This window comes from Aethalodelphis obliquidens, unplaced genomic scaffold (assembly GCF_003676395.1).
Source record: "Aethalodelphis obliquidens isolate GAN/ISIS:26980383/991018 unplaced genomic scaffold, ASM367639v1 scaffold9, whole genome shotgun sequence".
Taxonomy (NCBI): Eukaryota; Metazoa; Chordata; class Mammalia; order Artiodactyla; family Delphinidae; genus Aethalodelphis; species Aethalodelphis obliquidens.
In genome coordinates, this window is record NW_020837953.1 from 7,020,870 (window position 1) to 7,034,953 (window position 14,084).

The 14,084-nt window shown below is 54.8% G+C and overlaps 1 protein-coding gene across 2 annotated transcripts; it reads right to left on the reverse strand.

Moving 5' to 3' along the window:
• Positions 1–879: 879 nt before the first annotated feature.
• On the reverse strand, positions 880–9,011 carry BSND (barttin CLCNK type accessory subunit beta). 2 transcript variants are annotated; one of them, XM_027110677.1, is made up of 4 exons: positions 8,808–9,011; positions 4,238–4,332; positions 2,159–2,428; positions 880–1,294 (listed from the first exon to the last, which is right to left on the reverse strand). In XM_027110677.1, the coding sequence occupies exons 1-4, from the start codon at positions 8,982–8,984 to the stop codon at positions 880–882; spliced, it is 957 nt and encodes a 318-aa protein (XP_026966478.1). In that variant the 5' UTR covers positions 8,985–9,011. The 2 variants fall into 2 exon arrangements, with proteins under 2 accessions (XP_026966478.1, XP_026966477.1); XM_027110676.1 differs by having other exon boundaries at positions 2,159–2,435; positions 4,239–4,332; positions 8,808–8,984.
• Positions 9,012–14,084: the final 5,073 nt, after the last annotated feature.

The window sequence follows — 14,084 nt, forward strand, 5'->3', positions numbered from 1 at the left end:
CCCTGCAAAAGGCTCGTGGGTTCTGGTCACTTCTGTACATGCTCAGTGACCACCATCTGGGCACAGGAGAGACCGAGGCGAGTAAAGCAAAGGTGCTGACCTTGAGCAGGCAGCCATGCCCCATGATAAATGCGCAAGGCCCAGAGATGGCCCGGGGGGCACACGGGAGCAGGACTAACTCGGCCCAGAAGCGGTGACATCAGAAAAGCCTTCAGAAGAGGGATGTCTGTGCAGTGGTCTGAAGGATGAGCCTGAATTTGCCCGGCAGACAGGAGACAAAGGGCATCCGGGCAGAGGAGACAGCTTGGCAAGGGCATGGGGCAGCAGGGTGAGCGTGGGGTGGGGCTGACCAGGGCGAAAGCTGGGAGGTCAGCAGAGGTCACTCATGGAGGGTGTTGGATCCCAGAGCTGCACGAGACACAGGAGGGATGCGGGCCGGGGACGTTAGCTCTGAGTGAAAACAAATCACGCCATCCCCCGGCTGGACTAAAAGACACAACAGGAATAAGAGCCCTGAGAGGCCTTCACAGAGGATCGGGGACACGGGGGTAGCACCCAGGAGGGTTCCTGTTCAGAGGCCAGCTCTGGGGGGAGGCAGAAAGGGCTCTTGAGGGCCCTGGCTGCTACAGATCTTCTCAACTAATCATATTTGACCTTCAAATCTTTACAAAAGGTATTAATAATCCGAACAGCAATGGCCCAGTAATGTAATCATCTCCTCCCTGTGCATTTCTGTGCAGTTCTCAAAATGCTCTCGGGTCCACTGTCTCCTGTGAACCTCCATCTAACCCCATTTTGCAGGCAGTGAAATTGAAGTCCTGTGTGATCACATCGGGGTCAGCCCCAGAGCCAGGCTAAAACCCAGGGAGCATTTCCATGTCAGCCCTGGGCGTCGGGCTCAAAGTCCAGTTCCTTGTCCGGAAGGGGGTCCCCCGGGCTGTCGGGAAGCCCGTAGTACAAGTCTTCCTCTTCCTGTTCCGGCTCCTCTGTACCTGCGTCCGAAGCCTCCTCTTCCTCCCGCTTTGTCCTCGGGGGTCTCTGGCAGGAGCTGGGCAGGGCTGCCACCTGTAGCTGCTTCTCTGGAGGCACATCCTCCAACGTTGGGGCATCAATGAGGGCAAAGTCATGGAAGCGGTCCAGCTGGCACCTGCAAGCCTGGGGCTCCGGGGTTGCAGGCCGGGGCTCCGCCCCCTCAGATGGTGCCAGGTTGGGGCTGCTGCCCTCACTGGAGCCCACATCCAGGTCATCTTGGAAGGAAGCCAAGGGTGCAGGGCCCTGGGGACAGGTCGGGGGGCTGCAGGGGCAAAGGCAGAAAGGGCGAGGGTAGCTCTGAGTCAGACTGCCTGGGTCCAAATCCTACCCAATAGCTGCTGCAAGGCCCAGGGTAGGTGAGTTCACCTGTCTGGGCCTCAGTTCCCTCCTCTGTAAAATGGGGGAAATAACAGCATTCACTCCTATGTTTATCCCTGAGGTTTACAACAGATAATGAACGCAAAGCACTTTGCACAAGGCCTGGCACATAGTAGGTGCTCAAGAAATGGGCCTTTATTATGTTATCCAAACCAGGTCACTCCTCTGCCTCTCCAATCACTTGGAGGTCTCCTCTGGGCCCACAATCCCTGTCACACTGGGTGTCACCTTCTGTTCCCTTGTGTGCCTCCCCCATTGGATGAGGAGCTCCTGCAGGGTAGGGGCTGTCAAGGGCTGGCAGGGAGTAGGTACCCAGTAATGCTGGTGGATGAGTGACTACGTGGATGAATGAGGAACCCAGTTCATGAACAGCTGGGGACAGGGTGGGGCGGGGAGTGACCTGACTGAGGTCACAGAGCACATCAGTGGCAGAGCCTGGATTTGAACTCAGGTCCTCTGGCTCCCTGCCCTGTCCCCTCATGACGAGTATTCGGACAACTCTGAGGTAGGACCGATTATTCCCATGTGGGGAAACTGAGGCTCAGGAAGGTGAGGGACATCCGTAGGTTACACAGCAGAGGAGCTGGGATTTGAACTCAGGCCCATCTAAGCCAAGACCCATGTGTCTGCTACCCCTGCTGCTTCTCAGGGTGTCCCCAGCCTCTCTACTCCCCAATGTCCCCAGCCACCTCTTAGTGGCCACACCCCTCGTCCTTCACCCCAGCACCCCTGCGCTCCGTGCACTCACCCGGGCCTGCCCTGACTTGGGTCTCTTTCTCCCTCGTCCTGGTCCGAGCCTCTGTGGATGACCACGGCGGCTTCCAACAAGGCCTGAGGGTCGCGAGGGCCACCTTCTCCTCCATCGCTGGCTCCTGGCTGTGGCCGTCCCGGCTTAGGAGCCAGGACGGGATGGGGATCTTCACTGTAGCCCATGACCTTCATCTGCATGTGGCTGAAGTCTGGCAGGCTCTGGTCGTAGGCAGCTTCCTCCCACAGCCTGACGTAGGGGGTCCGGGGGCTGGGCGGGGGCACAGCAGACAGCGGGAGAGAGAACAGGCAGGTGGGCAAAGATTCGATCAACAGACGTCAATGCCGTCCCCTGGCCCACCTGCTCCGCGCACCAGCTCTCCCCCGATCTCAGAGAAGCGTCTGCGGGTGGTTACTGTACCCAGTTCATTGATGAGGAGGCTGAGGCCCAACAAGTTAAGTTGAGTGGCAGAGCTCAGACCCTCAGTCCAGTATTCCCTTCACCCGCGTCTCCAAAGCTAACTCCAAGGCTGCGGCTGTCAAATGAAGACCAGCTCGCGTTGCCTGAGCATTTGCTGGGTTCCAGACGGTGGCCTGAAGCCTTTACATTTATCACCCCATTTATTCTGAATGACACCTTGAAGCAGAAAGGTCGTTCCCACTTTTCAGATGAGGACAGAGCAACGGTAAGAACAGCTACTGAGTGTGCCTTGCAGGCCGGGCTCTATCAGTTAGCTCGTCTAACCCTCCCTGTAACTCTGGGAGATACTGGAGGAAGCTGAGGCACAGACACCTTAGCTGGCTTGCCCAGGTGGTGCAGACCTAGGGGGTGGTACTGGGGCCCCAAGCACCCCTTTCTCCACTGCTCTCTACAGTCCAGGGCTGGGAGCAGCAGTGAGGAGCGCAGGCTCAGGGTGGCCTGCGCCCCAGCTCTGTTCTAGCGGCTCTCCCTGTGTGCCCAGTCCTGAGGCTGGCCCCCACACCCACCCACCTTGATCTGGTCTGGTGTTGACTCCCCGTGAGGTTTGGGGCTTGTGATTGCACTTCTTGAGCCTCAGTTTCCACATCTGTATAATGGGCCTGCCACCCCCCTACTTCACAGGGTTTCTGTGAGGACTGAAAGAAGAAATGGGCACAAAACGCCTGACTTGCTCTCTGGTGTTTTGGAAGCACTTCCTAGTGATGATGGCAAAGGCTTCTAGAGGGCCCGCTATGCCCCAGGCTCTGTTCTCAGCACCTGGCTTATTAAAGTCCACCATCCATATCACAGGTTCCGCATCCGCACATTCGACCAACCGTGGATCGAAAATATATTTTTTTTAAGTTCCAGTAAGTTCCAAATAGCAAAACTTGAATTTGCCACACACTGGCAACTACTTACATAGCACTTACACTGCATTTACAAACATTGACACAGCATTTACGTTGTATTAAATATTATTAGTAACCTAGAGATGATTTAAAGCACAGGGGAGGATGTACACAGATTGCAAGCAAATACTAAGCCATTTTATATAAGGCACTTGAGCATCTGCGGATTTTGGTGTACGTGGTGGGAGAGGGTGTCTGGAACTCATCCCCTACAGATACTGAGGGACGGCTGTATTATCTCACTTAGCCCTCCCTGAAGCCTAGGAGGAAGGTACTATTAGTATCCCTGTTTCACAGATGTGGCAAAGAGAGGCAGGTTGCTTTCCCAAAGTCACCCAGCCAAAAAGTAGCAGGGCCCCAGGGCTGTGCCTTGGCCATCGTGATGCCTCTTGTTTGCTAGAGGAGTAGTAGTCACCGCTGTGTGGGATTTAGGGTCACACCTATTTTTGATTTCTGGTCTGCCACTACTTCACTGTAAGACAGGACAAAAATCCCTGAGCCTCAGTTTCCTCATCTGTGAAATGGTAATAATAAAGCTCACCTCATAGAATTGAGAGTTCAAAACAATCCATGATTTCTGATAGTATGTTCTCAGTAAGTGGGAAGGCAAAGCAGAGCCTGGGGCAGGGGAGAAGACTGGCCTGAGGGGCTCACTGCCCCTCCTCTCCCTCCACTGCCCCACCCCTGCCCCAGAGGGCCCGGCACCCACCTCTTCATCTCAGCAGTGAGCCCATTTTCCAGCAGGCCCAGCGCCTTCGGTGACAGGATGCCTTGGAAGTCAGAGTCAGCGGGTACGAAGGTGATCTGCAAGGCAAAGGGGAGAAGGCTTCTCTGCAGCTGCCCACACACATCCGTGGTCACTGCTCCCCCAGAGCACAGGCCTAACATCTCCACATACCCTAGGAGACAGGCCTGACAAGGGAGGCCACCCCGTTTGACAGGAGGGTGCCTGCTCAGGGCCCAGCACCTGTGGCCGGCTGGATGTCTGGGTTCCTGCTCTCACTGGCTCTTCATTCACCCAGCACTCATGCAGCATCAGCTGTGTGCCAGGCACTCTTCTAGGCACTAGGGGGCAGCCATGAGTGAATGAGACGAACACCCCTGCCCTGGGGGAGGTCATATCTTGTCATTTCCAGGGGTCCTCGTCCAGTGCCCAGCACTTGCCCGACCCAGAGTAGGCCCTTCGTCCGCATCTGGTGAGTGAGTGGGAAGCAGTTCATGTGTTTCTTGGCACAGACAGAGGCTGCGGTGGGGAGGACAGAGAAGTGGATGGCTGAGGTTGTGCCTACACTGCTGAACTGTTCACTTAAAAATGGTTAAGATGGTAAATTTTATGTTATGTTATATTTTACAATTAAAAAATGTAGGACTAGTAATGCCTGTCTCCTGGATTCCATGAGATAACATAAAAGGAGTCCCCCAGCACAGAGCCTGGCACACAGTAGCTGCTCAGTAGATCATAGTTTGATGCTACTGAAGATGAAGTTACCTGATTTCTCTAAGTCGTGTTCTCCCCAGCTGAAAATTTGTTCAACAAATATTTGATGAGACCCCATTGTGTTATGCCAGGTTCATAAACGGCAGCCCCTTTTCTCCCTTTCCCGTAGAGTACAGTGAGAGGAAGACACTTGTCTGCACCAGGAAAGCACCCGATCCTGCTGGGGAGAAGGGAATGATAGATGGATGTGTTCTTAGAACTCCTGTGAGGGGTAAGCTTCCCCCAGATGTCTGGAAATGAGGGAGGGGCCTGGGTATCTTCCACACCCACTTAGTATGTCCTGCACTTGCCAGCTGACTCTGTATTTCCTAGAAGCTGCCCCTTCCTCCAGTCTTCCTCCTTCTCCCCATCATCATAATCACCACCACCACCATCATCTCCATCAACATCATAATTACGTCATTACCAGCAACATCAGCACCGGCGCCTTCATCACCATCACCATCATCATCGTCACTCTACAGCATCATTATCATTGCCACTGTGAAAAGCCTGGAGGAGGAGGAAAGTCCTGACAATCTTACAACACAAGCTCTTTTAAGAAAGGGTGACAGGCAGAGTTGAAGCTGGGGAGGGGAGATCAGATCATAAAGACCCCAGAGCATCAGGCTAAGAAATTCAGCCTTTAATCCAGAAGCAACAGGAGCCCTGGAGGAGTTCTCAGCAGAATACAGAGCCAGATTTGTGTTCAGGCAGAGTTCCGAGCAGTCCCTAAAGGGAGGGAACAGAGGGATGGAGGGAGGCCCATGGAGAGGACCAATCCATCAGCCACCAGTCAGGGGCCTGTCCTGGGCTCCAGCAGAGAAGGCAGGAGTGGGGAGTGGGCGACTTGTAGGCAGAATCAGAAGCCAGACAGGGAGAGGCCCTGCTTTCCCAGACGATCCTTCCCCTTCTCCCAGTTCCCCTGCCCCATCTCAGCTAATGGGCACAGCATCCCTGACAGTCCCACCTGCTAGATTTGCTCCGATTCCTCCTTCCCTCTCAAGCCTGAGGCCCAGCTGACCACCAAAACTGACCAAGTCTATTTCAGAAATTCAATAAAATAAGCTGGATGGGAGGACCAGGGCCACGCCCAGCCACGACAGGTACTATATGTTTGGTGAACTGGAAATGTCTTCTCAGCTCCTACAGCCTTGGGTTCAAGTTCTGCCTTAGGATAGGAAATGATCATCCTCCCTTGGACCGAGAAGGAGCCTCCCCCACTGGCCTGGTTGCGCTTGAACGTTCCTCCTCCCAGATGTCAGCCTGATAGCTTCCTCGAACTGCAAAGCTGCTCACAGCCGTCCCTCATCCCATCCACTAAAGGGTCAGGTCCAAACTCCTCAGCATGGCATCCAGGTCCCGTGGACCCGAGCCCCACTCCCTCTCCGCCTTACTTCACTCCCCACGTCCTCCGGCAGCCAGGCTGACCCGCTTGCCTTGTCCTTTCACCTCATGTCTTTGCTCGTGCGGTTCCTTCTGCCTGGAATTTCTTTCCCCATCTTTTCTGCCTGGTGAACTTCTACTTAACCTACAAACCCCAGCTCATCTTCCCTGTGAAGCCCACTTCCTCCCCATCAGGCAGAAAACTGTCTCCTCCATGAGACCCCCAGGGCCCCAAAGACAGGGACAGCTTAATTCACATGGCTACTGGCTACCCCTTCCCCCGTATCATAATCGGCTAATTCCATTCCCTTATGTTTATATTTTTTTCAATCCAGAAAATTCCCATTCGTCAGGCACTGAGGCAGGGGAGGATCCGGCAGGGAGGATGGGCGCCAGCATTTGCTGAGGGCTCTGATGGCCTGGGTTCCAATGAGACAATGTGGGAGACCGGGACCCTCGTCTAGCACACCTCCCTGGTTTACGACACACTTCCCTCCCCTCCTTTAGTGTTCCAGCCCTAACAGCCTGCGTCCCTGACACACACACCCACGTCTGTGCTCACACACCGGCACACACATCCAGAGACCCTCCCAAAGCCACAAACACCTGTCCTGAGAACGCTGCCTTCGCATTGGCTCCAGGCCAGGCGTGATGCCAGGTCCCCCACCTACAGGCCCCCACTGGCTCCTCCACAGGCCCGGGCGAGCCTCTGCTAAGGCCCCAGAAGTGGGGCACAGGGAGGGGCATTTGAGTCAGGGCCTGGTGGGCACTGAAACCTGTGCCGTTTCCGACCCGCCATGCGGCCTCCATGGCACATGAACACGTGAATCTATCAACAGTTACTCATTAATACCCAGCAATATTCCCTCCTTCCCCCCTCCCGCCACTCCCTCATCCCCACTGCCACCCAGGCACCCTGCCTACCGCCCACAGCCAGCTCTGTGCACGGAGTGAGGCAGGAAGGACACTCCCCCCACCCCACCCCGGCCATCACCTTGCTGTCCCCCAGGGCCCTCTTCTCCCGGTGACCTCTGCTCAGGACACCGAACAGAGAGAGGCGAGTTGACTGTAAACTGCTGGGTAAACGACCACAAACCAGCTGGGACTGCCTCGGTGCTGAAGGAACGCGCTAACAGCCCGGGGCTTCCCACAGAGGAGACAGGACTGGGAGAGCCGAGCCCAGGCCCCCAGGATCCTCCCCCCTCCTCCCACACCCCAGCACGGCCATCCAGGCAAGAGGCGAGGAGGTGTCTGAGTGTGTGAGGCTGCCTGGGGCCTGGAACCCTGGATGGCGGGACCAGCAAGGCCCTTAAGATGCACACGCTTTCCCACCCCCTCTTTGACTCACATATTCTACAAATGTGGAAACTGAGGCTCAGAGAGGGAAGGGGCTTGACCAAAGTCTCCCAGGTAGTTAGAGGCAGAGCCCTAGTTAGAATCCATGCTTCTTTCCTTGTCTCCCTGGGTCTATCTGACCAGCTGCTGTGACCTTGGAGAAGTCACTCAACCTCTCTTGGGGCTGAAGGATTACAACTCCTGATATGCTCATTTCACAGGGTTGTTGAGAGGATCACTAACAGTAAGCGTGGCAGTGCGTCACCTAAATATAACACTCTACAGTTTACAAAACTGCCCATCTCTTTTCTGTTCTCCATAATAACTCTGTGAGGCGGGGAGGATAGGAGCTCGGGGCCTCATTTTGCAGATGAAAGAAACTGCGGTTCAGAAAGATAAAGGTCACACAGAGAGTTTGGAGCAGAGCTAGAACTAGAACTCAAGATTCCCAAACCAGTGCTCTTCCCATCACTCAGTCACTTATTAGGCTAGGAGTTCGTTAAAACTTCAAAAGATAGAGCTGCCTAACCCAGGCCATGAAGGTTACAGCTGACCCACCCAGAACACTCAGCAGCCCTGGGACACAGGGATCGCCCTCCCGAGGTGGAGGGTTATGCTTTAGGTGACACACGTCTGAGCTCTGATCCCAAGCCTGACACTTAGGAGCTGTGGGACCTCACTTTCTGAGCCTCGGGCTTCTCTAGTGTAAAATAGAACGTCAAAGGTACCAAAAAGTTCAGGATGAGGACTGAACTGCACCAGGGATGCAGGTGTGCCGGCAGGCAGCCAGCCCTCATAAACTCTGGTTTCAAGCACCTGGACTGTGTGGTGGGTTTTCCTGCGTCTCCCCCATGGTGCCTAGTTCAGGGCTCCAGATCCAGGGGGCTCCTGATCTATCTCTATGATAAGGGATAGATGGATGGATGGATGGACGGACGCTCAGGAGAACGGAGATAAGAAAAGAAGGGGGAAAGGGGAAAGGATAACAAGATGATTGAAGGATGGGGGATTGATGCCTGGACACAGCCCCAGGCCCTCCTGGGCCCTGGCCCCCAGGCCACCTCTCCCCACTACCACCTACCTTGGGGTAGCACTGGCACATGCTCCAGATGACACCCCCGATCACCATGACACCGCCCATGGCGTAGAAGGTGCCGTAGACCTGGGGCCGGTCGTGGCTCATGAGGAATGTGCCGAGGGCCAGCAGGAAGAGCCCCAGCATGATGAAGCCGATGCGGAAGGTCTTCTCATCAGCCATTGCTGCCTGGCCAGGCCTGGTCTGTGCACCACCCGCAGAGGGGCGCCAGTGAATCAGCCAGCCGTCTGCACACGCTCACACCGGAGGAGTGACGCTCTGGGATCACTGCAGATCAGGGCTTCAGGTAAGGGGGAAGGAGGCTCCCTTCGGGTCCAGCTCAGCCCCTGGGAGCACCAGTTCTCCAGGCTGGAGGAGCTACGCTTGGGTGGCCACGTGCTCCCACCTTCACTCCCTCTCACCTTCCCTCTGGGCCCTCCGGAGTGTGTGGGAATCCGAGTGAGGGAGACACGAGGGAAGGAAGGGGAGGTTCCAGGGGTTGGGCCTTAGCCAAGGCTTTGACATCAGCTCATTTGCCTGTTCAGGGCCAAGCTGGGCTGACAGGTGGCCCCGCACCGTCCAGCCACGGGAAGCAGATACCATGCTGCAGCCCCAAGACATCAGAATGCCACTGGAGGATCCCACAGGGTCCCACAGGCTGGCATTTTAGAATCCTGAAGATTCTAGACTATTCAAGGTCATGTGCCCATCTGGCCCCTATTTATTTGACCGTGGCTGCACGCATAGCTCTGTTCTAAACATGTGACACATATTAACTCATTTAAGGAACCCCGTGAGGCAGGTATTACTATCCCTACTTTACAAATGAAGACACGAACAAGTAACTTGCCCAAGGTCATGCAGCTAGAAAAGGCAGAGCAGCTGGGATTTGAACCCGGAGGCCGTGGGTCCACAGTATAGCCACTGGGTGATACTGCCTAACTGTAGCACAAGGATTAAACGTGCAGGCTCTGGTGGCTGGACAGACTGCCTGGGCTTGGGTTCTGGTTCCTCTATCGTGGTGCAGTGTGGTCTTGGTCAAGTTACCTCCTGTGCCTCAGTTTTCCTCCTCTCTACAATGGGGATAATAATAGCAACTCACAGGATTGGGTCTATCCCCAGGCTTGGTCTCCCTGAGTGCCTCTGTCCCCTTCCCGTACTCTGTGCTCCAGCCAGGCCTGCTGGCTCTGAGCTGGCCGTGGTGAGGCAATGCCCCTCTAGGGTGTGAATGGCCGACAGCAATTTCCTTGCCTCCTAACCTAGGAAGATACCTTCATCCTAAGAATGAGACTCTAATGGTGGAATTTCAGTCCTAGGGACAGGATGAGGGTAAAAATCAGATTCCCTTACAGGATTATAGGGAAATGAGGGTCAACAGTATCTCTAAAAGAAAATGTTAACATGTAGTTTGTATGGTATTGAATTGCCGCTGCAGGAGAAAAGGCTTTCATTTGGCATCCTGACTTCATAGGTTTGGGGATTTTCCTGTTTGTGATGTCACCCTCCCCCTCCTCCCCAACACAAGCTGTGCTGGTTCCCGACATCACACCTGTGCTCACGTGATACCCTCTGACATCTCTGCCCACAGTGCCTTGGGGTTTCATTGTGAAGCTGTTTCTCCTTCACCAGCCCTCAGACCCAGCGCTTACAGTTTGCGGAGTGGGGCAGAGCTTGGGGGACCCTCCCAGTGAGAGGCTGCTAAGCGGTCAGAGCAGGGCTGAGAGGCACCAGGTGACAACCATGTTTGTTTCCCGGGGTGACCTTGGCCTGGTGGCTCCGCTCTGGGCTTGAGTCTTGTCATCAGTGATTGAAGGTGGTATTAGGCCACCTCCCAGGGGTTGTGGAGGGAAGTGACATGATGGAGGGAAAAATGCTTTGTAATCTGGGATTACTTACAGGGCAGGACCGTCCAGGGAAATACTATTATAATCATCTTATACAGGCTCAGAGAAGGGAGGCTACGTGCCCCTCCCAGAAAAGGAGACCGGGGCCCAGAGGGGCCTCAGCCTGCCTGTCTGGTCCTGAAGCCCCGGCCCACGGCGGATTGGATCTGCGGGGTCGCGGTCCAGCAGGAGCCTCTCGCGCCCCCTGGTGGCCATCGTAGCACGCGCTTGGCGACGTGCTTTCACATCACCGTAGGTCATGCCTGAAACCCGCAGCCCCGCGAGGGGCGCAGGGAAGATCGTGCCTATTTCACAGGCGAGGAAACCGAGCCCGGGGAGATTTCCCCAAAGATCTCCCCAAACTGAATCGGGGGCTGAGCGGTGAACGGGATCCACACAGTCCCAGCTCCATTGTGGATGGATCGGATCTGGTCCTTAGGGCTTCCTGAGAGTCCTCCGGGTCACCCGAGCACTCTCCGAGTCTCCCCATCTTTTCTTTCCTCACCACGACCCGGCCTCCTTTCCACCTTTTCTCTCCTTAAAAGAGGGGGGTAGGGGGGAAGTGGCAACGAGTAAGCAGCTCTGGGACAAGTAGGTGCTCGGTAAAATGGGTCTAGTCTAACCTCTTCCACAGAGCCGCGGTGAGGGTTAAGCGGGGACACGTGAGTACCGGGCATTGGAAGTATTGGGTTGTCCGCGGGTCCCGCTCACGTCGCACCTGCCTCTGACTTCTGCTTCCTTCCCTGCAAAGCGGGGGGAGGGGGAGGAGCGCTCGCGGAGTCTGCCATCTTCCAGCAGAGGACGCGATAACCACGGTTTTCTTCCGGTCTGCAGAATTCGGGGTCCTCGCAAGATCCTAAGAGCTGCTTCAGGGAGGGGAAACATCACACCCATTTGACCGATGCAGAAACTGAGGCTCTGCATCAGTAGTGGCCCAAGATCACAGAACCTATAAATAGCAGAGCCAGGGTTCAAGCCAGGCCCCACGTCCCTCTTTTCTTGAGCGCCTGCTACGTGCAGGACGCTGAGGTATGAGGTGTCTGATGAACACGGGTTTTCAGTGTGATGGCGCTTGGTCCTGTCTTCTGGGGCACACTATGGTAGAGGTTCTGAGATATGCCTGAGGTCCAGCAGGTGCACAAAGCAGACAGAGGGAGAGACTGCGGTGGAGGGGGAGGAACGAAGGGACAGATTCACAGGAGGGATTCTTGAGAAGCCAGCTGGAGTTCTGTCAGGGCAGGAAAAGCAGTTCAGGCAAAGAGACCAGTGTGTGCAAATGCCCAGAGGCAAGTAAGCACTGACACGTAGCTGGAGGTAAAACGCTAAATGCTATGCACACGTTCACCCCTATATGGCATACTCCTCCCCTTCCTGTTCCTCCGTGTCAAATCCATCCTTCCACCACCGGGATACCCTAGCCAACATCCTCACCTCCTCTCTCACACCCACGTCCTATTGGCCCTACCTCCGAGACAGAACAATCCAATCACTTCTCACCCCCCACTACTGCTCTTCACCCTGGTCTTGAGCTCAGGAGGCGGAAGTGAGTGGTGGCGTGAAGCGAGATCTTAATTCCCTGCCCAGGAATTGAACCTGGGTAGCCTGGATGAAAACCAGGAATCCTAGCCACCACACCCCCTGGCTCTCGCCCCCAGTGAAAAATGCATTTCTCACGGAGGCAAAACTGTAAAAACCGGTCAAAGTTTATCATCAGAGACATAGCACAACAACAAGTGCGAGAGCACAAACAGTTTGTTCAGTTAAGACAGAAGCAAGGCAGAGATGCACACCTGGAGAGAAAGGGTGTGGGCATCCTCTCTAATGAGGAGCGTAGTAAAGAAGCGGTTGTCATTCATACAGGGCAGTTCTTCCGGGTCTTTGTTTACATTTGGCCAATCATCTTATTTCTTTTTCCACACCTGCTCTGCTCTAGGGTCCTCCCCAACATGCATACGCAACTTTTTTCCAAAATGTATTCCAGCCCAGAGGCCTATGGGACAGCCTTAGCATCACATATTATGGGGTGGTGCCCCCTCCTTTTTGACCCCCAAGGAGCATTTCTGTGCATGTGCAATGTTTCCATTGCCCCAAGGATGGGAAATGTATGACCTCTTGACCTTTTAACAGGGTTTAGCCCCTCTCTGTCCCTGCCATAAAAATGTCCAAAATCGGGTTATTTACCCTATTTCTGTTGCTGGTTTTTATATCAAGGTGCAGATCTCAAAATATAGATGGGAGGGCTTCCCTGGTGGCGCAGTGGTTGAGAGTCCGCCTGCCGATGCAGGGGACACGGGTTCGTGCCCCGGTCCGGGAGGATCCCACATGCCGTGGAGCGGCTGGGCGGGTGAGCCATGGCCGCTGAGCCTGCATGTCCGGAGTCTGTGCTCCGCAGTGGGAGAGGCCACAATAGTGAGAGGCCCGAACAGTGAGAGGCCCACATACCGCAAAAAAAATATATATATATAGAGAGAGAGAGAGACAGGAGTCTGGTCATAAATATGTAGTCCTGGAGCCCATTTGTCTCTTGCTTCAGGAAATGTAAACAGGGGGTTGGGAATGAATGTCCAGCCTGGAGCCCATCTTCTTCTCACCCCAGGAAGTGTGCACGGGAGGCTAGTTGAAAATGTCTAGCCTGGAGCCCACCCATCTCCTGCCTCAGTCTGAGGCCCATCATGTCTGTCCTTCTAAGAGGTCTCTGCTTCTACCCTTGCTGGCTGAAATCTCTTTCCCACCCAAATGTCAAGTCAGACCATGTCACTCCTCTGCCCAGAACCCTGGAATGGTTCCCGGCCTATCAGAGTAAAAGCTAAGACTTAAAATGGCCTCCAAAGCCCTAGATAACTTGCCCATGCTGCCCACCCAATAACCCCTCTGAGATAATCTCCTGCCACATCTCCCCTCACCCCCGCCGCCCCAGCCACCCTGGCTCTATGCTCTTCTGGGAATACACAGCCACCCCCGGGCCTTTGCCTCTGCTCTTCCTTCCACCTGGAAAGCTCTTCCTCCAGATATCTGCATGGCTCCCTCCCTTACCTTCTTCAATTCTTTGTCCAAATGTCAGCTTCACAACAAGGCCATCTCTGGTGTGACATCTGAAACTGCAGAACCTCCGCCCCCAGGTGTTGCCTGTCCTCCTTTCCCATTTACTTTTCTCTGTAGTACTCGTCACCATCTATCATACTGTACACATCATTTATTTCTCTTGTCTCTTGTCTGTCTTCCTCCCCTAGATCTCGAGCTCCCACAGGCTGGGGGCTTTGTTTTGTTCATTGTGTTATCTCCAGGGACTAGAACTGGTTGGCCCTCAATTCATGTTTGGGAATGGAGGGATGGCTATTGGCTCCAGAGGAGAGGGAGGCCGGAGAGGAAGCATAGGTAGGAAAGCTCCTGGGGTCAGGCT